This window comes from Balaenoptera borealis (assembly GCF_965194805.1).
Source record: "Balaenoptera borealis genome assembly, chromosome: 13".
Taxonomy (NCBI): domain Eukaryota; kingdom Metazoa; phylum Chordata; class Mammalia; order Artiodactyla; family Balaenopteridae; genus Balaenoptera; species Balaenoptera borealis.
The window spans coordinates 42,586,675-42,609,357 of NC_138870.1; the positions used below are offsets into that span (position 1 = coordinate 42,586,675).

General features: G+C 51.5%; 2 protein-coding genes and 2 long non-coding RNA genes across 6 annotated transcripts; 2 read left to right on the forward strand and 2 right to left on the reverse strand.

Moving 5' to 3' along the window:
* The first annotated feature begins 554 nt into the window (after positions 1-554).
* SMARCD1 (SWI/SNF related BAF chromatin remodeling complex subunit D1) lies at positions 555-14,985 on the forward strand. Of its 3 annotated transcripts, XM_082352476.1 has the most exons (14): positions 555-1,380; positions 2,058-2,245; positions 2,514-2,556; positions 2,653-2,775; positions 3,257-3,379; positions 4,449-4,565; positions 5,852-5,953; positions 6,245-6,406; positions 6,487-6,584; positions 7,806-7,941; positions 9,542-9,664; positions 10,782-10,883; positions 11,558-11,611; positions 14,680-14,985. In XM_082352476.1, the coding sequence occupies exons 1-14, from the start codon at positions 1,204-1,206 to the stop codon at positions 14,794-14,796; spliced, it is 1,665 nt and encodes a 554-aa protein (XP_082208602.1). In that variant the 5' UTR covers positions 555-1,203; the 3' UTR covers positions 14,797-14,985. The 3 variants fall into 3 exon arrangements, with proteins under 3 accessions (XP_082208602.1, XP_082208601.1, XP_082208600.1); XM_082352474.1 differs by lacking the exon at positions 14,680-14,985 and having other exon boundaries at positions 565-1,380; positions 11,015-12,727; XM_082352475.1 differs by lacking the exons at positions 5,852-5,953; positions 14,680-14,985 and having other exon boundaries at positions 559-1,380; positions 11,015-12,727.
* LOC309610123 lies at positions 13,885-17,270 on the reverse strand. The gene is made up of 2 exons (XR_014233728.1): positions 17,182-17,270; positions 13,885-14,189 (listed from the first exon to the last, which is right to left on the reverse strand). It is a non-coding gene; the product is annotated as an uncharacterized lncRNA (long non-coding RNA).
* GPD1 (glycerol-3-phosphate dehydrogenase 1) lies at positions 15,667-21,332 on the forward strand. Its single transcript, XM_082352500.1, has 8 exons — positions 15,667-15,722; positions 16,252-16,429; positions 17,265-17,405; positions 18,001-18,139; positions 18,379-18,491; positions 19,176-19,409; positions 19,634-19,740; positions 20,686-21,332. The coding sequence occupies exons 1-8, from the start codon at positions 15,682-15,684 to the stop codon at positions 20,780-20,782; spliced, it is 1,050 nt and encodes a 349-aa protein (XP_082208626.1). The 5' UTR covers positions 15,667-15,681; the 3' UTR covers positions 20,783-21,332.
* Positions 17,783-19,283, reverse strand: LOC309610113. Its single transcript, XR_014233714.1, has 3 exons — positions 19,155-19,283; positions 18,670-18,853; positions 17,783-17,888 (listed from the first exon to the last, which is right to left on the reverse strand). It is a non-coding gene; the product is annotated as an uncharacterized lncRNA (long non-coding RNA).
* Positions 21,333-22,683: the final 1,351 nt, after the last annotated feature.

Here is a 22,683-nt window from a genome sequence, read left to right on the forward strand (position 1 = left end):
GCCCCTTCACAGGCCTTCTCTGCCCAGCTGTCTCAGTCTCCAAACCCAGAACAAGACCTGTGGCAGGTCACCTGTGCATTGGCCTGCAGTTGGAGAGTGAGGATATAGGATCTTTGGGAACTCTTGGCTCCTAGGAGTTCCTTAGAGATCAGACTTCTCCAGAGGGAAGCAGGAGCAAGGCCAAAGGGTGTGCTCCGGTTGGAGAACAGCAGGCAGGGCTATGGGTGACGCATGCCTCTGGTCTAATAAACTGGGTTTTAACTATCTCCTCTTCAGTGTCATTCTTCTCTTATTTGAATAGTATTTAGGCCTTCCCACTAAGTGCTTAGAGCTGAGCTTGACTTGGGGCCAAACAATCAGGGCCGGAGTAAGGAGGCGGAAGCAGGGATACTCTGGTCTTCCTGGGATGGGACAGGCTGACCATCACACCAGGAATGGTTTGAACCACTGCGCAGGGAAAGAGGAAGAGGTCAAAGGCAACAAAGACCCCAAAGAGAAGTCCTAGCACAAAGGATTCTTTGGAGAGGGGTCAGGGTCAAACTTCAAAATAAATTTAAAATCTAGAAGCAGGTTAGGTTAAAGGTCACGGGGAAAGTTGGGTTTAAGTTCGAACGTGAGGTAGTTATTGAAGCACTTTATCTATGGAATGAGCCCCAGACTATGAACCAGAAGATCTGGATTCTATGTTTCGACTTCTACTGCTAACTTGTCGGTTGACTTTGCCAAGTTATTTACTCTCTGAGTTCACCTCTCCTGTTTGTAAAATGGAGTAAACAGTGCGTACTCCTCTTCAGCGAGCTGGGCTTAGAGCAGGAAGAGAAGGAAAGGAAAAACAGCGCTTTGTAAAGTTAAACGCATTGCGCCAAGATGAAGCAGTTACTCCATCACCCTGGGCTGTGGTCCCCCTTTCCAGTTCCTTGTCTTCCTCCGTCGGCCTGGGGGCGCCCGCTCGCCGGACTTCTCTATCCCAGAGCTCCTCTCTATGGTTTTCCCTCCCGGACCGTGAAGGCCGGAGGGAGTGGTCACACGCCTTTTCCGCTTGTCGCCCCCCTCTAGCCCACAGTCTCGCTGCCCCGAGCCTCCCGTGCCGGCGGGCCGGCCGGGCGGACAGGCGGGCGCGCGGGGGGCGCGGGGGGCGCGCGGGGGGCGGGGGGAGTTCCGGTTCCGGTTCTTTGTGCAGCTGCAGCAGCGGCTCCGGGAAAGATGGCGGCCCGGGCGGGTTTCCAGTCTGTGGCTCCGAGCGGCGGCGCCGGAGCCTCAGGAGGGGCGGGCGCGGCGGCTGCTCTGGGTCCGGGCGGGACTCCGGGGCCTCCGGTGCGAATGGGCCCGGCGCCGGGTCAAGGGCTGTACCGCTCCCCGATGCCCGGAGCGGCCTATCCGGTGAGTGGGGCGGGAGGAGGGGCGCGCCGGCCGGGGGCGGGGCCGTGCGGGGGCCTGGGAGTGACAGGGGTGGGGGGAGGAGTAGGAGGGACTCGCCTGGGAGGGATTTCGGGCCGTGAGTCGGGGTGCAGGGAGGCAGTGCGGGGAAGGGAGGGGAGGCAGTTAGCATCCCCATCTGCTCCTAGGGGCATTGTTTTCTTGGGGAGTCAGGGTGTACAACCAGGGTGGACGAAGAAGTGGGGCGAAGCATGGGCCTGTGAGAGCTTGTGTGCAAAAGGGCCTAGGCAGTTCCAGCGCCCAGAGGAACACAGAAGGTGTAGCTGGCAAATTGAGGTCAGCTTCTGAGGAGACAGTAGCTGGCAGTGCTCTCTGAGCAAACGTGGAATTAGAGATGTCCAATGCGCCAGATGCAAAATAGACTGGGGAGAATTGGAGTGTAATCTAGCTGTCTTAGCTTTGGGACTTTATTTTCCTGTGGGGTCACGACTGGAGCAGAGGAAGCTCCAGTTATCTAGATTTCGCAGAGGTAGAGGGCTCTCCTCCCACCCCACCATTGTGCTCCACCCCACCCCCTCAGCCTTGTTTCATTCAAAGAACTCAGGCCTCCCCCACTTTCCCTTTCTTGGTGGGGTTTGCAGGGGAAGCCATGACATTTCTGGGTCCTCTCCCCTGTGTAGAGACCAGGTATGCTACCAGGCAGCCGAATGACACCTCAGGGACCTTCCATGGGACCCCCTGGCTATGGGGGGAACCCTTCAGTCCGACCTGGCCTGGCCCAGTCAGGGATGGACCAGTCCCGCAAGAGACCTGCGCCTCAGCAGATCCAGCAGGTCCAGCAGCAGGCGGTCCAAAATCGGAACCACAAGTAAGATGACCCCAGGGCGGAGGGAGGGAGGGAGGGAGGAGGCCTGTGAGGATGCAGGTGGTGGGAGTCCCTCAACCAAGAAGTGGTGGTGCTGTGTCAGCAGACGGTGCTCATTCTTGAAAATGCTTTGCGTTTTTTGGGGATGGGGGTGTCTGACTTGAGACGGGCTTTGCAGTTCCTTCACTTCACTATAAACGGAGGTGTGGACAGCCTGTCTTCATGTTCTGGCTAGTTCCATCCCATGCTGATAAGAGTTTATTCCAAACAGTGCAAAGAAAAAGAAGATGGCTGACAAAATTCTACCTCAAAGGGTGAGTCCAGGCAATATAGGTCTTCTTGAGGGTGTGGCCAGCTTGAGAATAGAGATGGTCAGCTCTAGATCCCAATGATATCTTTCTGCTCCTAAGATTCGTGAACTGGTACCAGAATCCCAGGCCTATATGGATCTCTTGGCTTTTGAAAGGAAACTGGACCAGACTATCATGAGGAAACGGCTAGATATCCAGGAGGCCTTGAAACGTCCCATCAAGGTAACGCAGGAGAGTGCTAGGCAGAGAGCCAAAGGAGAGGACGTGGGAACCTTCAGCAGGCTTGGGATGAGAAATCAAAGGCGTAGCACAGCTCTCCTTGGCATTTAAATTACATCTCTCCCTTCCGCCTACGAACTGAGAATTACATTAGAAGCATAAGAACAGAACAGCGAAGGGGGAGGGGCTTTTGATATTTCTTGCACCAGAAATATACCCTGTTGGTGTTTTTGCTACAACTGCTCTGCCACCTTGGGAACCTGGCACCTTGCATGACTGTCCATCTGACATCCTGGTGAATGCACTTGCACTCAGGCCAGTGGCCTGTACTCCTCTTCTAGGTGGAATCTCCATCCACCCACCCCAAGGACTGGGTAGACAGTAAGCCAGTCTGTTAGGAGTCATTTTCAGGTTTGGGGAGACCCTTGTCTTCAACATCAAACCACTGAAGCCCCACTATCAATCCTGTTTCTGCCTTCCTCAGCAAAAACGGAAGCTGCGAATTTTCATTTCTAACACTTTCAATCCGGCTAAGTCAGATGCCGAGGATGGGGAAGGGACGGTGGCTTCCTGGGAGCTTCGGGTAGAAGGACGGCTCCTGGAGGATGTGAGTTCAAGGTCCACTGTGGTCGGCATTTAGGGTGGGAGCTGCTGGGAACAAGCAGCATTGTCTGGTTGGCAGGAAGCCTGACTGGTGCTTACAGCTCCTGTTGGGAAAGGCAGGGAGAGGGTCACTGTGTTCCCTGCACTAAAAGACAATGGTTCTTTGTTTCTGGCTCCCACAGCTTGGCCCCCTCTGTGGTATCATATCGAGAACCTTATTGTCGTGGGATTTGATTTGTTGTTTACCTCCTTCCTGATGCTGCTAGCCATTGGACTTGGCAGTATCTGCAGATTTTTCAGTTAGGTTTTTTTTTTTTTTTAAACCAAGTGAGTTTGCACTTAGCATTTAGGCCATGCTTTCCTCTCTGAGTCCTTGAGGTCCTTGATCTCCACTGTGGCATCTCCATCTTCCCAGCTTCCATTGGAGACATTTCACAGTTTACATGGGATAGATTTCTCTGACAGGCTCTTTGTTGCTTCATGGGAACATCAGCTGACAGGTGATAGCCCCCAAACTTCCCACCCCAGAAGCTCCTTGGAGAAGCTCACCTGCCATTCCCTTATACTCTCTGGCTCTCTATTTTTAGCTGTTCACAGGCAAGCCAGTTTGAGTGCATTTTTCAGGAGAACCAGGGCTCAGTGTCAGAGCCTCCTTTTTCTCTATATAGGTCTGGTCCATCTACCGGTGGTGTCATGTCATCCAAATAAAGCTGTTTTTGTTCTGGCTTTTTATTACCTGTGATTCATTTCCCCTCTAGAGTCAGACTTTTCTCTGTTTAGACTCGCTTTATTATGTGCAGAGGTTTGGCTTAACTTGCCCCATTTCCCTTGGGGAAATGAGGTGGGTAAGTCAATCACCCTATATGTGTTACAGGCTGCTTCTTCAGGGTTCTGTTTCAACTGTGACTTGTTCAGTATCCACAGACACCTACCTTGCCATCTCCTAAGAGGTTCTCAGAAGACATTTTTGAGTTTTTTTCCCGTTGCTTTTGTGGGTTCCTTTTTTATGGGACTTTGTTTTGGGGAATATCTTCTGGCCTTTTCTAACATGACCTTTCCTCTCTCTCCTCTAGTCAGCCTTGTCCAAATATGATGCCACCAAACAAAAGAGGAAGTTCTCTTCTTTTTTTAAGTCCTTGGTGATCGAGCTGGACAAAGACCTGTATGGGCCAGATAACCATCTGGTGGAAGTGAGTAGTTCTGTCCTCTAGGCTTTGCGTTGACTTTATGACTGGAGGATGATGGACTTGGGAGCCAAACATTAATGTCTAGGGAAAGGGGAAGGTATGAATAAAGGGTTACCCCAGGTGTACAGTTCCTCCAACGCAGTTTGCACATTGGCCTCCAGGTGGCACTAGCTGTTCAGTTCTGGTACTGTTTGGACCCAAGAGCTTTTGCAGTCTGACTCGTCCCACCTTTTTAATTTTACTGTCTTAGTTGCTGCCCCCACTTTCAAGGGAAATTCTGATGGAGGCCTCTTATACATGCCAAGCCATCTCTGCATCTTGCTTATTAGAAATGGTGAGATGTAGTTATCCACACACCATTCAACCTTTTTCCTGGTAACAAGTGCTGTGATTAAGGGCGTTAACTAATAGGGTTCTAGTCTTTGCCAAGGCTACTTTTACAGATCTGGGACTTGCTTTTGGTCCCTGCTCTGTTTAGATTCACATTCCAAATCATCAAAAATTCTTTATTGTAATGCCTGATTACATAGTGTTCTGAAGACTGTGTTGGCAACAGTGTTCCTTGGGATACACTCAAAACCAGAATGAGACAGTCCAGCGCTCCAAGTGAACTTAACCCGCTCCTTTCTTTGCCAGTGTAGCTGCAGCCCCTTAACCTCAACCACTAAGAGACATGGGAAGGTCTTTACCATCTAATAAGGGAAGTAAGTTATAGAATCAATAGAAATTTGTAAATATATTTAACTTTATAGCAGTAGAGCATAGTGGCTAAGAATGTGGACTGTAGAATCTGACACACCAGAGCTCAGATAGCAGCTCCACCACTTATTGGCTGTTGACCTTAGGCAGCTTACTTCACTCTTCTAAGCATTAGTTTTCTCATCTGTAGAATAAGTTTAATCGTGCCTATCTCGTATGGATGTTGTGGGGATTAAATGTGATAATCCAAGTAAATGTCTTAGAATACTCTTGCACATAGTAAGTACCCAATAGATGATAGCTACGTTATTTTACTATACACATGTATAGTATCCATTTTTGTGGATAAAATTATCACTGAAAGTTCAGGCTAATTTAAATGTGACCCTGAGCAGTCATAATTAAAAGGTCAATCTACTTATAGACAGGAATCCCAAAGTCATATGCAGTTTTTTAAAATGTCTCATGCTGTTGCTCTTCTCCAATAGCTTCAGTAATCACAGTTGAATATTCAGTCATTACAGAAGCTCTTCCCTCCCACCCCAGCTCTTCCTCTGGGAGAGCACCCCCTGACATCTTCCTCTCTGTAGTGGCACAGGACCGCCACTACCCAGGAGACAGATGGCTTCCAGGTGAAGCGGCCAGGAGACGTGAATGTACGGTGTACTGTCCTGCTGATGCTGGATTACCAGGTATCCTGTGCTGTTGTGAGGGGGTCCAGCTTTCACAGCCACATCCCATCAGCAGTCGGACATTTAAAGGTTTAAGTCTAGTTGTGGGTAATTTGCCGCCAGACTGTTACCTCCCTAAATATAGGGATAGGGTCTTAGTCATTTCTGAGTTCCTGTTAGTGTTTTTCTGCCCCAGGGAAAGCACAGCATTAATGCCTGCTGAATGGCCTGAACGTATGGCCGTGCCAAGCACCTCATCATGCACGTAGACTCAGCTCATTAGCCTCATCTCTATACTCTGGTCCTCTGCAGCCTCCTCAGTTCAAACTAGACCCTCGTCTGGCCCGGCTGCTGGGCATCCACACCCAGACCCGTCCGGTGATCATTCAAGCACTGTGGCAATATATTAAGACGCATAAGCTCCAGGACCCACATGAGCGGGAGTTTGTCATCTGTGACAAGTACCTCCAGCAGGTGAGAAAAGGACCCATTCTTTTGCTCAAGTCCACTGGAGCGCTAATTGTGCTCTTAGCTGCTTCTCCTCTTTGCCACAGATCTTTGAGTCTCAACGTATGAAGTTTTCAGAGATCCCCCAACGGCTCCACGCCTTGCTTATGCCACCAGAGCCCATCATCATCAATCATGTCATCAGGTAAGCATGTGTGTGCAAGGCAGTGGTGTGCTGGAGCTGGCTTGCACCAGCTGCAAAAGTCAGTTCTCAGAATTTTCAGGGATTTTGCAAGCAGGTTGTTAAACACAGTCATTATTTAAGGTTAAATTATACAAACTTGCAATTAAATACATTATATTAAAAATAAGGGTAATATATACTCAAAAATTCATCATCTCTGAATTATTATATTAGTTTACCGGTGTTTGTGTGTTCGAGGTTACTTCTGTCTATCGTGTCTGTATGGTGGAAATACTATCTAATGATGTGTTACTGCACATCCCTTCCCAGCTCCTTGATCAGTGATATAATGTTGGCATCTTGAAGTCAATCATGTCGAGAATATTTAAAACACAGAAATCAGCAAATGCTACAAGTCGGGGCTTTTTGTTCTTCTTCTTCTTCTCTTTTGGAGAATCAGTTATTAGACATTTACCAGCTCCTCGCTGATGAGCTAATCTTTTCTCTGGGTGGTAGGACATTGCAAGCTGAGACTCCAGCTCCGTTACCTCCATCTGCTTTTCTGTTCAGAGATGGATGAGCAGGGCATCTCTAGGCAGATACGGAGTGAAGGAAGGCAGTTTCTCCTCAAAGCATGTCTTCTGGCTGGATGTAGTCTTTGCCTTCTTTCCCTTATCCCATATTAATTAGCCTTCTTTTCATTAGACCCTGAACCATCATCACTCAGCCAATAATAACTCCTACAACCCATACACTGGGTCAGTAGAAGCTAGTTTGTCCTGTATTCATGGGCTTAAAGTTAGGCCACTTTTTATTTTGCGTGGTATGTGTTTTATTTGAATTAATTTTCAGGGTCAAGTTTAGTTTAACAGGGGGAAAGATACAGAAGATACTATAGTGATGGTCTCCTTGTGGGGAGGGAGAAACTGACTTTTCATTGGATATCTTTTGTAACATTTGAATTTTTACCATTGAGTTTTTTAAAAAAATTAACTCTGTTGAGGTTTATATGCAATATATTGCACCCACTTAAAGAAAAATTTGATGATTTTTGGCAAATGTATACATCCTGTAGCTATCACCACAAGGAACGTACAGAACATTTCCGTCACACCGAAGAGGTCTCTTGTGCCCTTTTGCAGTCAGCTCCTTGCCCTTCAGTCTTAGACCATCTTTTTGACCCTGTGTAATTAGGTCTTAGGGGACAAGCCCTTTACCAGGCCCCTTTGGTTTCCTCCCCAGTGTTGACCCGAATGATCAGAAAAAGACAGCTTGTTATGACATTGATGTGGAAGTGGATGATACCTTGAAGACCCAGATGAATTCTTTTCTGCTGTCTACTGCCAGCCAGCAGGAGATTGCTACTCTAGACAACAAGGTAGGGACCATGCCCTGGATAGTTGGGTACCACCAGCCCTCTATCACAGCTTCTTGGCTTCTTTTGATTCTTGATATTCACTCAAAATGTACTGCCACCCAGTAAATGCTAGGCACTCTGTTTGGTGCTGGTTGGAGCTAGACACACATGAGTTCTGATTCTTGGCTATACCTCTTAATAGCTTTGAGCTTCAGTTTCTGATCTGCGAAATAGAGACCATAATACGTATTTTTATAAGGTTGTTATGAGGATTAAATGAGACAATGTATGTAAAGACATGACATTGTATCTGGCACATAAAAACAAATGGCAACTGCTGGCTCCTGTTGTCATTATTGATACCATTATCAGACATAGTCCATGCAAATAAAGCCAGAAAGGCTCTGGGAACACAAAGGAGAACAGGGAGGCCTTCCTGGAAGAGCTGATGCCCCAACTAAATCTTGAAGGACGACATGGGAGTCAACGAAAGGGGAGAAAGGAGGATGGTGCTTAGGGGCGTGGGGGGCAGAGGCCATTCCAGAAAGAGGGAGCAGGGTATATGAAGGCCCAAAGATGAGCGGAGAGCCTGGCATGTTCAAGAAGTACAAGCTGTTTACTGTGTTAGATAAAGCTCGGGGTGCTGGGGAAAAGAAACTGGATAGGGAAGCACGATCCTAGTCATGAAGCAGCTTTGCGGGGAAAACTGGCTTATACTTTGTCCTGAAAACTGGAGGGCCTGGTGCTATTTGCATTTAGAATGATCACTGGCAGGATGGTGGGGAGTGAATTGTAATGGGGGCAGATCTGGAGGAAGGAAGCCCAGTTGAGTGGCTGGTGCAGTGATGCATGTGAGATGTGTCGAGGGCCTAAACTTACGGCCCTGACAGTGAGGATGGAAATGAGTAGGTAGATTTGGAAGGTGTCAAGGTGAAATTGCAGGGATTTGGACACTGGATGGAGACGGTGGGGTGAGGTATGAGGGAGAAGAGGCATTATGACGACCCTCAGGTTTTCAGCTGGGGTGCACAGTTGTAGTTATTCAGATTGGGAACAGGAGGAGAAGCAGGTCTCGGGGAAAGGTAGTGAATTTAGTTTCGGAGAGTTTAAGGTGCCTTGAGATGTCAAGCAGGTGGATTGGTTGGAGTTTGGAAAATGGACTCTGGTCTGCAGACTGGGGACTTATTACCTTGTCAGTGGTACTGGAAGACATACAAGTAGATGAAATCGCCAGGAAGAGTATAGAGAATTGAGAAGAGGACAAAGAACAAAACCCACGGACCACAGCTTTTGAGACAGCTCTCTGTACCACTTCTTTTCTACCTGAGAGTGTTTCGGAACCCATTTGTGCTGTGGATTAAACATCTACCATGTAGCATCATCCACAGTGGACACTGTGGAGACTAAAAGGAAAACTTCCCTCACGTGGGGTGTATAGAGACACGGTGCACACCACCTGCTAAGCGAATGCCGAGCGCCGGAGCAGGTGGGGCAGCAGTGCCATTTCTGGGCCGCACTCTGTTCTTAGGTTGGGAGCGGCACAAGAAGTCACACACTGCCTGCCGTTTAACTTTGCATTTCCCCAGTGTGAAAATGTTACGAGCTTCCTTCTTCCTTTCAGATCCATGAGACAATAGAAACTATCAATCAGCTGAAGACCCAGCGAGAGTTCATGCTGAGCTTTGCCAGAGACCCTCAGGGTTTCATCAATGACTGGCTTCAGTCCCAGTGCCGGGACCTCAAGGTAAAGAACCTGGGACGGGTGCAAAGAGACTTAGATCCGTGAGGCATACATTTGCTCCGTTTCCGTAGCATGAGATAGAGAGCTGGGGGGAAGTGAGGGGCCAGACTTTCTTTAGTGAGTTCCAGGGCCCATTTTACAATTAAGTAGGGAAATGGAGGTGGAACCATCAAGTGTTTATCTAGTACTTACTATGTGATGTCACTGTGCACCGTATTGTAGGCGATACAGAGTGGAAAACCTGATCTCTTTCAAAGTAACACACATTCTGTTCGGAGAAACCATGTTAATGTGATTTAAAAAGTAGTAAATCATGTAAGACGTTACTGGAACTCACCAGTACCAAAAAGGTAATACAAAGGAGAAGGGAGATTGATGAGGCTAGAACAGCTGGGGAAAGCTTCATGGAGAATTTGGGATTTGAGTTATATCCCAGAGAGGGGAGCACCATAAGCTCAGGCAGGAAGGTAGGAATGAGCACAGGATGTGTGAGATGTGTCCTCAGTTCTCGCCTATCCTGTGGTGATTGACTGCAGTTAGCCCAAGAAGAGGAGCAAGGGACAGGGGGTGCCTGAAAGGATCCCTGAACAAGGCAATGACTTGTTGACAGCAGAGGCGACTTTGGGTGGTGTTTTAGTGGTTTGCTAGGGCCACCGTAGTAAAGTACCACAAACTGAGTGGCTTAAACAAGGGAAACCATATTGTCTCATGGTTCTGGAGGCTAGAGTCTGAAATCAAGGTGTCAGCAGGGTTCTTCTGAGGCCTGGGAGGGAGAGTCTGTTCCAGGCCTCTGTCCTAGCTTGTGGTAGCTTCAGGCATTCCTTGGTTTGCAGATGGTGTTCTCCATGTGTCTTCATAGCATCTTTCCTCTATGCATGTCTGTCTCTGTGTCTAAGTTTCCCCTTTTATAAGGACACCACTCATATTGGATTAGGCCCACCCTAATGACCTTATCTTAGCTTGATCATCTGCAGAGACCCTATTCCCAGATAAGGTCACATTCACAGGTACTGGGAGGGTTAGGATTTCAACATCTTTTAGGGGATACAATTCAATCCATAACAGATGACAAGGAAGGAAACAAGTCTCTTCTGTGTCTTCCCCCTCCCATCTCCCTCAGACCATGACTGATGTGGTGGGTAACCCAGAGGAAGAGCGCCGAGCTGAGTTCTACTTCCAGCCTTGGGCACAGGAGGCCGTGTGCCGATACTTCTACTCCAAGGTAGGCACCTGGGGTGCACAGGAGAAACTGACAAAAGGCAAGGGGTCTGCACCCTTGGTGGGGGTCAGTGGTGTTAGGTACCAACTTCTGGTTTGTCTCATCTTCCACTCCCTCCACTATTTTCTCCTTAGGTGCAGCAGAGACGACAAGAATTAGAGCAAGCCCTGGGAATCCGAAATACATAGGGCTTCTCCCACAGCCCTGATTTGGCTGCACCGATTTCTTTATTTGGGCCCTGTGCTGCCTGCCTCATAGCACCTGCCTTGGTCTTGCTTGGGGCCTTCCAGGGGATGCTGTTGGTTCTAGGACAACACCAGAATGAAGAGGGTCTCACATGATACCTGTTACCCTCTTCTCCCACCCCATCCCTTCCTACCCCCAGCTTCCCTTTGCCCCAGAAAGTTCCCATGTGCCTGTACCCTCCCCTGGTCTGCATAGGACCTCTAGATAGTATTAGAGAGAGAACCCGTAGTGGTAATCAGTGCATTGAATGGATTGGGCCTAAGGCCAAGTGGTCTTCAAGGGGACCAGCTACACTGATCCTGCCCTTCAGAGACCCAGGAGTTGGGAGCTTTAGCCCCCTTCTCCGAGACTCAGGCCTGGGGGCACTCTATAAGCTAGTTGATCTTGGCTTTCCTGATAACAGAATCCAGTTTCCTTCCTTCCCTCCACAGGTTTGGAGCAAACTGTCCCTTCACTTGTTGCCCTCTAGCACTAAAGGAATCCTGGTTCTTGGGCTCCACTGAGCCCCAGGTCAGTCCGCAGCCCTCTGGATTGGCCTGCTGTCTCAGTGCTTCTCTTGCTCCCTCGTAGGGGGTCCACGTCAGTATTGGAGTTTGTTCTTTAGTATTGCTCCCTCTCACCACACTCCCTGTCGCTGCTTTTTAGGATTCCCTCCTATCTGTCCTAACCCAGGGCATCTGAGTGGGGGAATCTTGCCTTTCCCTGTCAGAGCCCCAAGGGCCCTCACCTAGGGTACTGTCATTGCCAGCAGAGGCTGTTCCTTCCTGCAGTTGCTTGGAGGTGTGACTCATTCATTCATTCCACCCTGCCTCCCCCATCCTTTCATGGAGAAACAGGCCTAAAATCAAACGGGTAAAAGCCCTGGGCCATCCCTGTCTTCCTGTCCCTTGTCTGCCCAGTTGACACCCACTGGTGACTTCTAGGGCACTGAGGAGTGAAAGCGCCTAGGGCTGGAGAATAGCTCTGAGTTGGGTTTGTGACTCTTCCCTCTCCCTGCCTCACAGGATTGTGACTCCCCAGCCCCTGCCCTCAAAAGCTTCAGACCCCTCAGGTAGCAGCAGGACCTTGTGATCTTGGCCCCTTGCAACTGAGATGGTTTTGCATCTTTCCAGGAGAGCCTCAAATTCTTCTTCCAGGTTGTATCACCCCCGAGTTAGCATATCCCAGGCTCGCAGACTCAACACAGCAGGGTGGGAGACAGCTGGGCACAGAGGGGGAATTCTGTTCAGCATGGGCTCTAAACCCGCAGAACTGACAAAGCCCCTGCTTCCCCACCCCCTCCTCAGGCTTCTGCGAGCACATCCCCCAGCCCTGTATCCCTGACTGTTCCACACTGGGGACAGCAGAACTTTCTCCCCGTCTTCCCCTTCCTGTCATTATCCCACTCCTCCCTTGAAAGGTTCTCCCCAGAGTGACACTGGACAGACAACCTCTGTCCCTGGGGCTGGAACCATGAGAAGGAAGCTCAGCACTCCTACACAGTGTCCCTGAAGATAACTGTTTTTATTAACTGAATTATTATGTTTTTTTCATGGACCAAAATTTTTTTTGTACTGTCCCCTTATCGATGTCACCCAGTTTTAATAAAAGAATCTTCTGAAGGATGGGTCCCCCTACCTACTGATGGAGAGCTCTTCCCTGAGCTTTCTTCTTCGATACCATTAGCCATGCTCATGGTGTTTGTTCATTTTATTTGACAAATATTTATTGAGCACCTGCTGTGTGCCAGCTGCGGTTCTAGGCACTGGGGATATGGTGAAAAACAAGATTTCTACCCTGGGGACCTCAGGTTCTCACCTTAGAGCTTGTTCTGTCAGCCCCGGTGGTCCAAGCAGGCCAGGTGCTGGTTGGGATTAGGGGGCTTCATCACTGGATCTGAGAGTCCTGTCCTCAGTTCCCGTTAAGGAAGGTTCTAACAAGACAGTGGCACTGCCATTCTCTCCCTTGTCCTTCTAAACTCCCCAGGGTACCTGCTGGCTCGAGTGTGCTATCCTTGGGTACCTGTGGTCCCTTACACTTGATGAACTTGAGCCACCTCTAGAATTCTCAGGGCTCCTGTCTTCATACGGGCCAGCGCTGTATCAGGACTGAAGACGTTTGTGGTTTGTGTGCCTGCCATTCTTTAAGGTTCCGCTTTCTCAACCCTGAGTAAGAATTTAGTTCCTAAGACTGGCGTGGAAGTGCTGCGCTGTCATCCTCATACTGTGGACAACCAAGCCTTCACTGGTAGAGTTGAGAAGACTTTGTTCAGGATTGGGTCCCATTAGCAGAAGCATGAAGTTCTGCTGCAGTTTCCATCATATGCCTGCTTCCCACCTGGTGGCTCTTTACTTTCCTCCTTTGTGCCATTATCTAGCTTGGTTCTACTCAAGAAGGGGGTTTAGAACTCAGGGTGAAGGCAACTACATTCCAAAGTTGTAGTTAAAAAATTAACTTTTGCCTCCATGCATGTGAACACTCAAGTATTGTGTATATGCAGTCAAACCCACCAAGGATACAACCACTATTCCCAATCTGGAATGTGGGAGTTTATCAGACTTGAGTAGGGAAAGCAGAAGAAGAGTGTGTGTGGGTGATGATAACTTGGGAGTGGAAAAAATTGATGTCAAGGACATTGAAATGGCATCTGTTTTCACCCAGGCTAATTACATGTGTAATGAATGGCTGATGAACCATTATTAATTTCAAGCAAATAATCTGCAGTTTGCTCTTGGGAAAAGAGCTCTAGTGGTACAGATAACTTCCTGTGACAGGCCAATTCTGAATCTGCACGGTCTTTATTCCTATATAAATGAACAAATTATTTGTCTCCATACTACTTAAAATGATCTTAGGGACAAAAAGATGGAAGCATTTAGGCAAAAACAAGAGGTTATTTTATGCATAAACATCCATTCTTTGAGGTTCTCATCCTGTGTGCCAGGGACAGAAGCATTCTTTCTCTTCCATCACCCATAATCAGTGCTCCCAGCTGGCAGCCTGGCACTGGTGCCTTTGTCGCAGTGCCAGTGCAATAACAGTGATCTGTGGGAGGCTGGCTCTGTAGTAGGCATAATTTTGTTCCTGAAAGAAACAATCAACTGCTGATTTCACGTATGTCCCCCTAAGGGAACTCCCTGGCCATGGGAGTAGAGTATGGTGGGCTTTTTCCAGGCAGTCCCTAGAACTTAGGAAACCATTTCTCCCCAGTCTTGACCTCAGGGCCACTTACCCTTACCCAGTGATTGCTTACACAGACTCCCCTCTGGCCCAGTGCTTATCACTGTTAGCAGCCAGCAGCAGCCCAGGGGGATGGAAACACCCACTCAGCAGTTGGCCAGGCCAGGAGGTCAGCACGTGAGCACACAGTGCTGTCTGCCTTCTAGGCCAAGGTACACAGACAGCTGGAGTGTAGAGGGCCTTTGCCCCACTCTCCACATCAGCCTAGAAACCAGAGTTCCCCCTCGTAGTTAAACAGGTTGCTGTGGGTGATGTAGAGCCCTGAACTGCGCTGTGTGTCCCTTCCATCCTCCCTTCCCCGAGAAGCACACACCCCGCTTGCTCTTGAGTACAGCATCTGAGACCACAAAGCTCTACAGGGGTCACAACTGCCCCAGGTCCTGCCTCCCTTCCCCTTTCTGGCTTCTGCAAACTAGCCACTAACCTGAAGGAGCCCCTAGTGTGGGGTTAGCCTGGAAACCCAAGAAAGAAGTGAAGGAAGCTCAATACCTCTCAAGGGAAGTGAACACTTGGGCTGCCTTTTCTCTCCTATCCTCCTCCTCCTCAAGCCCAGAGTCTGCAAAAGACTTGTGGGCCACTTGGCATCAGAGCCTCCAACTTTGACCTTCCCTACCCCCCTTCCTGGGAAACATTCAGGTGAGGAGAGGCCCACTGGTGTGCTTTGTTTCTTGGGCTCATGGGGTCTTTGTATCCTTGGGCTGGGTTGCCCCCAAAGCAGGCCCTTACCTCTTATGTGCTCTTGTTTTTCAAAGGGGCCACACCCACCCACCTCACTCACCCACAGCCCTGCAGTGGGGCTAGCGTGGGGCAACACGTGACCCGTCACCGCCAGAGGCTGAACCCGTAGAGCAGCTTTCTGGGTCCTGGGGGGACAAGTGGGGCGGTTCCTACCTTGGAAAAGAAGGCATGCCTGTATCTGCTGCTAGGACTGAATACAATTTATTCCAGTGCTAGGGGACGGGAGTCGGGGGGACCGGGCACTTGCTGCTTATCTGGGCCTGGTGTTGGCAGACCTTAAAATGAGACCATTGCGGGGAGGGAGCGGGTGAGGACCTGGGCTGGGGCCGAGGGAAGCGGCATGCCAGCACTGTCAGCGGGCAAACCTAAGAGGAAAAGCGGGCCTGGTCTCGGCCCCATTCCTGTTCCCCACCTGTCTCTACCCTTTTCTTCCCTTTCCCTGGCCCTGCCAGACTCTGTCTCCCTGGGTGCCCGCCTCCCCTCCCCTGGAGGGCGGGGCTTGGCTGCACCCACGTGTGTTGGAGTTATATGCTCCCAGCCGGCAGAGGAGCTGGGGAGAGTGGCACCCAGCTGGTGGCTCAGGCAGCGAAGCGGCACCATGGCCGGCAAGAAAGTCTGCATTGTAGGCTCTGGTAACTGGTAAGCGGCTCTGTCAAGGAGTATGGTGGGGGTGGGGGAGGGGAGGCTCCCTCAAGTATACAGGAGGTTAGGGAGGGAGGTCTGGTGGGCAGGAGGCAGCCGGTGGGTGGGAAATGCCTCCAGCTCCTGGCCCACCCCTGTTGCTGTCTTCTGTGCCTACCCCGACAGGACAGACGATGCCCAGACCACTCCTGGCCCTTGCCTCTTGGGCAGCAGCACCTGTTCGCCATGGGAAGGGAGCCTCCAGAATGCTCCCTGCCTGAAAGGCTGCCTGGGTTAGGGGGTCGGGGGGAGATCAGAAGGCTGGCCCCCTTCTCCAGCAGCAAAGTGTGAGGGAAAGGAAACTCAGTCTCCTTTCTACTGCTAGGTCAGGAGAGACGCAGCGTCACAGGGAGGGGGTGACAAGGAAGGGGGCCAGTAAATGCGGTGGCTTCTGTGACATCCTGAGGTGGAGCATTGTCCCCTCCCCTGCCACCGTTCCTCTCTCACGCCCCCGCTCCTCCACTTTCTGTGCTCCCCCTCCTGCCAGGGGCTCAGCCATCGCCAAGATTGTGGGTGGCAATGCAGCCCAGCTGGCACGCTTTGACCCACGGGTGATCATGTGGGTGTTTGAGGAAGACGTCGGGGGCAGAAAGCTGACAGAGGTCATCAACACACAGCATGAGAATGTCAAATACCTGCCAGGGCACAAGTTGCCCCCCAATGTGGTGAGCCCCAACACCCCGTAGGAAGGGAGAGGGAAGTGGAGGGGGTGCTTCCTGATGGGAGGGGGCCACTTCACGTGCCACCTGTACTTGGGGAGCATCTCAGGAGGGCTACTCCAGGCACAGGGCGTCCCTGGGCACAGCCCCCAAACTGCTCCCCTGAGCACTTTCTGGGACTGAGGAGAACCTGAATGCGTCCCCCTGCATCTCCACCCCACCCCGTGGCTCCCAGGCAGGAAAGGGACGGGGAGAGGATGAGGAAGTTGGTCTCTGTGTCAACCAAAGACAGGTTCTCCGGCCCCCAGACTTGGGGTCCGGGTAGTGCCTGCCTCGGGCTCTAATCCTGTTACTCATTCACTGGGTTATTAGTAGACATGGAGACTGCTCCTTGGACTTAAGGTCTTTGGTCAGATCCATGTGGCTTACTCCCCACCTGGAAAGGGGGAGCAGGAAAGACAGCAGGAAGACTGGGGCTCTCCCTTCCCAGCTGGGAGCCCTAAGGAGCAGGGTGATGAAATCTTACTTGGCCTCTTCCTCCTGCCAAGCCCAGACCTCCTTCGGCCTCCCTCACTGTCCCACCGCCAAGGGCTAGGAGAGTGCTGAGAGGTTTCCAGGAGTCCTCAAGAGCCCAGGACAGCTGGAACCTAGAGGGAATGATGGCTAGGCGGAAGGAATAGAAGTGTCTTGTTCCTCCAGGTTCAGCCCTTCCAGATTCAACCCCCAAATTGCCCTTCCTTCTTCCCCACCAGCCTCACCCTGTCTCCTAGATCTCCTGCATGGGGCTCCACAGGGGCTAGAAGAAGTCTGTCAGGCCCATGAACACTGGTCACCCCCACAGGTGGCTGTCCCAGATGTGGTCCAGGCTGCAGTGGATGCTGACATCCTGATCTTCGTGGTACCCCATCAGTTCATTGGCAAGATCTGTGATCAGCTCAAGGGCCACCTGAAGGCAGACGCCATTGGCATATCTCTTATTAAGGTGCCAGGGACACCTTCCTGTGGATGGGGGTGCAGCTAACTGCTGTGGGGCTCAGGGTGGGTGAAGTGCGACAAACAGAAAACAGCAGATGTAGGCCAGGAGTTTTCTGAAGAGAGGAGCTGGCTTTGGGGAGGCTTGAGAAACAGATGCGGGGGGCCATTGGGAAGGGGAGGTTGGTTGGGGAGTAGATAAGAGATCGGTTTGGAGGCAGATGTCTTGGGGAGTTTAGGAGGTGTACAGGGGATGCCTAGGGGATACAAGAAGTGGGCTGGTTTGAGGAGCTGAGAAGGGAAGCTGGTTTGGAGCAGTGGCTGGGATGGAAGTTGGTTTGGGGTACTCAGGAGTGGGCTGTTTAGGGATGTGGAGGGGCTACATTACCTTGGAGAAGTAGGTTGTGGAAGGAGAGTTTTCAGATGGATTCGTTTTCACATGTTATCTGCTCTCCTCACAGCAAGCTTTGGCTGCATTGGAATAGGGGAGGACCTTTGGGGAGGGACATTGATGAACAGTGAATTTGGAATGGGCAGGATTTCTAGGTGGGAAGCCCTCAGTTGGGGACAAAAGGCACCTGGCCTGAGCTCCATCCTGTGCCCAGGGGGTAGACGAGGGCCCCAACGGGCTGAAGCTCATCTCTGAAGTGATTGGGGAGCGCCTTGGCATCCCCATGAGCGTGCTGATGGGGGCCAACATTGCCAGCGAGGTCGCTGATGAGAAGTTCTGTGAGACAACCATTGGTGAGACCCCACCACCCGCACAGATAATGCAACTCCAGTTACATCGCCTCCCCATGCTATATTCCCCACCCACTTAGCCATCTTCCCCCCATAAGGCAGGTGAAGGAAGAAGATCCCAGCATCAAAGGTGAGGGGAGTTGGGGCACCCCTACGGAAAGAGCTATAGGTCCTGCTTAGGGCAGTTGTGGGAAGAAGAGTCAAGAGTCCCCTCTTAAAGCCTTATCCCCTCCCTACTTCAGGCTGCAAGGACCTGGCCCAGGGACAGCTTCTGAAAGAGCTGATGCAGACACCCAATTTCCGCATCACGGTGGTGCAAGAGGTGGACACAGTAGAGATCTGTGGGGCCTTAAAGGTGAGAGGGCTGCAGAGGCAGCTATGGGGTGGGGAGAAGGTCCTGAAAGAGGGCCTGGCTTAGCTGTACAAGGTTGCTGGGACTCCAGGCACTCACTCCCCTTCCCCACCAAGTCTCATACACATGGGAAGAATTGCAGAAGCAAGGCCAGGATCGCTCAGGTCTGCCGATTACTTACCATCAGACATTGGGCTTCCTTCTTCCTTTCCCCTATAGCCCCCTGTGGGACATCCCTGTACCTGGCTCCAAAGGTTGGTCCAGGGGGAAGAGGAGATGCCCTGAGGGAGCACTCAGGCTAACGGGAGATAAGATGTCCAGGACACCCAGACAGATTGATGGCCAGAACTGGATCCTGGACAGACCTATGGATGGATAGCAGGGGCATAGAACAAAATAGCCGTGGTTGGGAGGGCCAGGTAGAAGACTGGTTTTCAGGAAGAGTCCTCAAGGATGGAGTATAGGGCAGGGTTGGGGAGCCAGAAAGCACAAGCCCAGGCTAAAAGAAGGGAGTGCAGCAAGTGGGAAAACCAAGAGGTGGAAATAGTTGAGGAGCCCACCCACCTTCCTTCACTTATTCAGTGGGCGGGTCATGGCTGATGGAAGGAGCATGAGGCAGGTGCTGAGGGCCCCAAGTGCGGCCTGCGGGAGGGGATCCTTTCTCACCCATGACTTCACTCTTCAAAGAATATAGTGGCCGTGGGGGCTGGCTTCTGTGATGGGCTGGGCTTTGGCGACAACACCAAGGCGGCCGTGATCCGACTGGGGCTCATGGAGATGATCGCCTTCACCAAGCTCTTCTGCAGTGGCCCTGTGTCCTCTGCCACCTTCTTGGAGAGCTGTGGTGTTGCTGATCTCATCACTACCTGCTACGGAGGGCGGAACCGCAAGGTGGCCGAGGCCTTCGCCCGCACTGGAAAGGTGGGCCCTGGGGAGGATGAAGAATGGAGGGTGGGCCCTGTAGGTGTTAAGGCAGAGGAACGTGCCTTGAGGCATCTCTTGAACACAGACATTAAGATTGTTGGGAACATTCCCAGCCTTTCTTTCCTCTTAAGACCCACCTCCTCCCAGAGTCCCAGACTCTCTGTCTCACATTGACAACCCTCCTCTCCCATTTCCATCTGCCTGTCCTGTTTTCTTCACAGTCCATTGAGCAGCTGGAGAAAGAGATGCTGAATGGGCAGAAGCTGCAGGGGCCCCAGACAGCCCGGGAGCTACACAGCATCCTCCAGAACAAGGGCCTGCTGGACAAGTAAGTGTCTGCCCCAGCCCCACTGATGGAGGGAACCACCGTCAGAAGTGCTCTCCCCATTCATCATCTTCCTGAACCCTCCTCAATCTGTGAAGTGGGCAGAGAGGGAAATGTTATCTTATGTTTACAGACAGAGCCTAGAGCTTGGAGAGGGTCTGGTATGCCCGCTGTCCCCCAGCTAGGTCATTGTCTTTGATTTCTTTCCAGTCTAGTGCTTTTTATACCACATTGCTTGGACCCCTCTGCGTGGCCTCTCTCTGTCTTTTCCTCCTTGTCCTCTGCTATGGGGCTCACAGGAATACGCTCCTCTGACTGTTCTGCCTCTTTGTCCATCACCCTCAGTCTAAGCTGCTCCCCCAAGGTCAACCCTTTTGTTCTGTGAATCCTGTCTTGGGTGCTGAGGCGTGAGGAAAAGGAAAGTCTCTGCTTCAAGGTGCTCCTTTTCAGGGAGCACAAGACAGCGGGGGTGATGGGCTGATCAGAGCAGAACTCTGTTGATCTGAGAAAGAATCCTAGAGCAAGAGAGTATGAAACAGGCTCAGAAGATCAGCTCACGGCTGGTCAGGGTAAAGCCTCCTGGTGAAGGGAGCAGCCTGGGCAACAGGTTGGGAAGAAGGAAACTGGCACTTATTGAGCACCTTCACATAATTCATAATCACTTCTTCACTACTTTGTTATATTGACCCCGTTTTACAGCTGATGATACTGAGGCTTGCCTAATTGGAACAAAAAGTTCATGCCAGGGAATCACGTAGGCAAGTTCAATATGATAGGGAGCAGGGCAATAAAAACCTGACCCTAAAACCCAGGGCTAGGAAATTCAAATTCTCAGCGATTGGAAATTGAGAGCCAGAGTCTGCCTGAGCTCGAAGGCAGGAGAGTAGGGAGTGGAGGGTTAGGGGGTTTGCCTGGAGGCCAAGCTGGTTCTGTCCTTCCCCATTCTAGGTTCCCTCTGTTCATGGCTGTGTACAAGGTATGCTACGAGAACCAGCCAGTAGGTGAATTCATCCGCTGCCTGCAGAATCATCCAGAACATATGTGAGCAGGGCTGGGGCCCAGGCCAGGCAGCCTCTTTACCCCAACGGAGACAGGCAGAAGCTTGGGGTGCCTGGCCACCACGATCTCTGGGACTCCCCACACAGCAGCATCTTCTCAGCTTTTCACTGGAGGACAGGTGCCTGTGGGCCCGGCCACCTGCCTGGACATCCTGAAGCACAAGCAGCCCGCAGCCTCCTGCCACCACATCGCACCAGAAATGCAGTTGCCTAGTCCCTCTCCATATGTGGGGCTTTCTCCCTGTCCTCCTCCCAGAGGAGGGGTAGAATCAGCCCCAGTGCTGCCTGCTTTGGGTATGTGGGGGGAGGAGGGGAGGGGAGGGAGGCAAGGCAAGGGCTGCTTACTGCTGCCTCACACAGACCAGGACTCCTGTCCCCAAGCCCAGTTAATGGCTAAAGAAGTACCTCAGCTGCAAGAGGGATGAGGCAAGGGCTGCAGGGAGGGGTCTGGGCTTTTGGGCTGACATAGACCTCTGCCAGGCCCCACATGGCATCAATGGATCTCAGTGTTTGTTCGCAAAATACAAAGATCTCAAAACAACCCCCTTCTAGCTTCTCCTAGCAACATCTGCATCCTCAGAAACCTCTGGTCATCCCCTTTCCCCCTCCCCCAGGCTGCCTGGCACCAGAGTTGCTGCCACGCTGGCATCTCTGGCCATGGGGCTTGTCATTCTCTCTTGGGACGTCCCAGTTCCTAGTTCTTTGCCAGCTCCTCCCCACCATGTGTGACCTTTCCAAGCCTCTCTCACCCTCCCTGCCAGCACCCTCACTGGGGAGCAGAACTTAATCTGCTGACAGAGCTACACGTCTTCATAGCAGGCTCAGATCACTCTACTCCCTGTGACCTTTGTAACTGCCCTGCCTCCCTTCTCAGGAGCTCTAGTGGGGGGAGGTGTCAGCTGGGTTCCTCCTGCTGCTATCTCCCCAGGACATCTTGGATCTACCCCTTACCTCCTAAACCCTGTCCCTAATTCTCAGCTACCCCCAGAGCAGCCAAGGCAGCTAACCAGTTCCTGTATCTGGAGGCCAGGGGGCCAGAGAGTGGGTAAGGAAGGATGAGCAGGTCCCCATCTCTGTGGTCTGAATTCCAAGGCCGGCTCTCCTTTGTCACCTGAAGGCCTTCTCATGAGGTATTGACTACTTCAGCGCCTCAGGAGCTGGGAAACTCGTGGAGGAGGAAAAAAATTCAAGCCTCCCTCCCCGCTGGGGTGAGGGAAGAACAGCAAGGGGAGGAGGGAGAGGAGTGTGCCTTGCAGTGGCCTGGCTCCAGGATGGAATGGCAGCCGGAGAATGTCACAGGTCAGCAGCTTGGACCCCTGGCTATAAATAGAGGCCGAGGGCTCCTGTCACATCCAGCAGAGGGTCTCAGCTTCCTGTGTGGCAGCGTCTGGCACGCTGTGGCTCTGGCCAGCATTATGTTAACCCTCCCTTACTCCTGGACAAACCAGGGAGGCACGCTCCTCTCAGCCCCTCGCCCTTGAGAAGTCAGTCTTACCAATGAAGGGCAGAGCTGCCTGGATCTGCGAGCAGCGAGCGTGAGGGGCACAGTCACCCTAGATCTGGCTGGGCCCAGGTTTGGGCGCTGACTGGATCCAGAGCTGCTTCCCCAGGAGGTCAAAGTCAGGGCAGAAAGACAGCTCTCTTCCCTAGGCTGCAGCTGCGACCCTCTTAGATAGTCAAAAACCTTTGCCTACTTTTGCTCACTCCACAATTAACTGAATCTGAGGCTTGCGAACCAGGCCTACTTGTCTACCCAATAAAGGGTGTTTTTTGCAGAAACAAATTAGGGAAGGGCGCTTAAGTGCATGTGGTAGGGCGTATGCAGTGGGGGTGTATCACTGCATGTATGTTTTCACTCATGCCGGAGGAAAAACGAAAAAAGGAAAAC

Bases quoted from the DNA above. Each gene is read 5' to 3' on its own strand.
- GPD1 (XM_082352500.1), top strand. From the start codon at position 15,682: ATGGCCGGCAAGAAAGTCTGCATTGTAGGCTCTGGTAACTG. The intron at 17,406-18,000 runs GTGCCAGGGACA...TCCTGTGCCCAG, and splicing joins TTGGCATATCTCTTATTAAG to GGGGTAGACGAGGGCCCCAA. The intron at 18,492-19,175 runs GTGAGAGGGCTG...CACTCTTCAAAG, and splicing joins AGATCTGTGGGGCCTTAAAG to AATATAGTGGCCGTGGGGGC.
- SMARCD1 (XM_082352476.1), top strand. From the start codon at position 1,204: ATGGCGGCCCGGGCGGGTTTCCAGTCTGTGGCTCCGAGCGGCGGCGCC. The intron at 1,381-2,057 runs GTGAGTGGGGCG...TCCCCTGTGTAG, and splicing joins TGCCCGGAGCGGCCTATCCG to AGACCAGGTATGCTACCAGG. The intron at 6,585-7,805 runs GTAAGCATGTGT...TTTCCTCCCCAG, and splicing joins ATCATCAATCATGTCATCAG to TGTTGACCCGAATGATCAGA.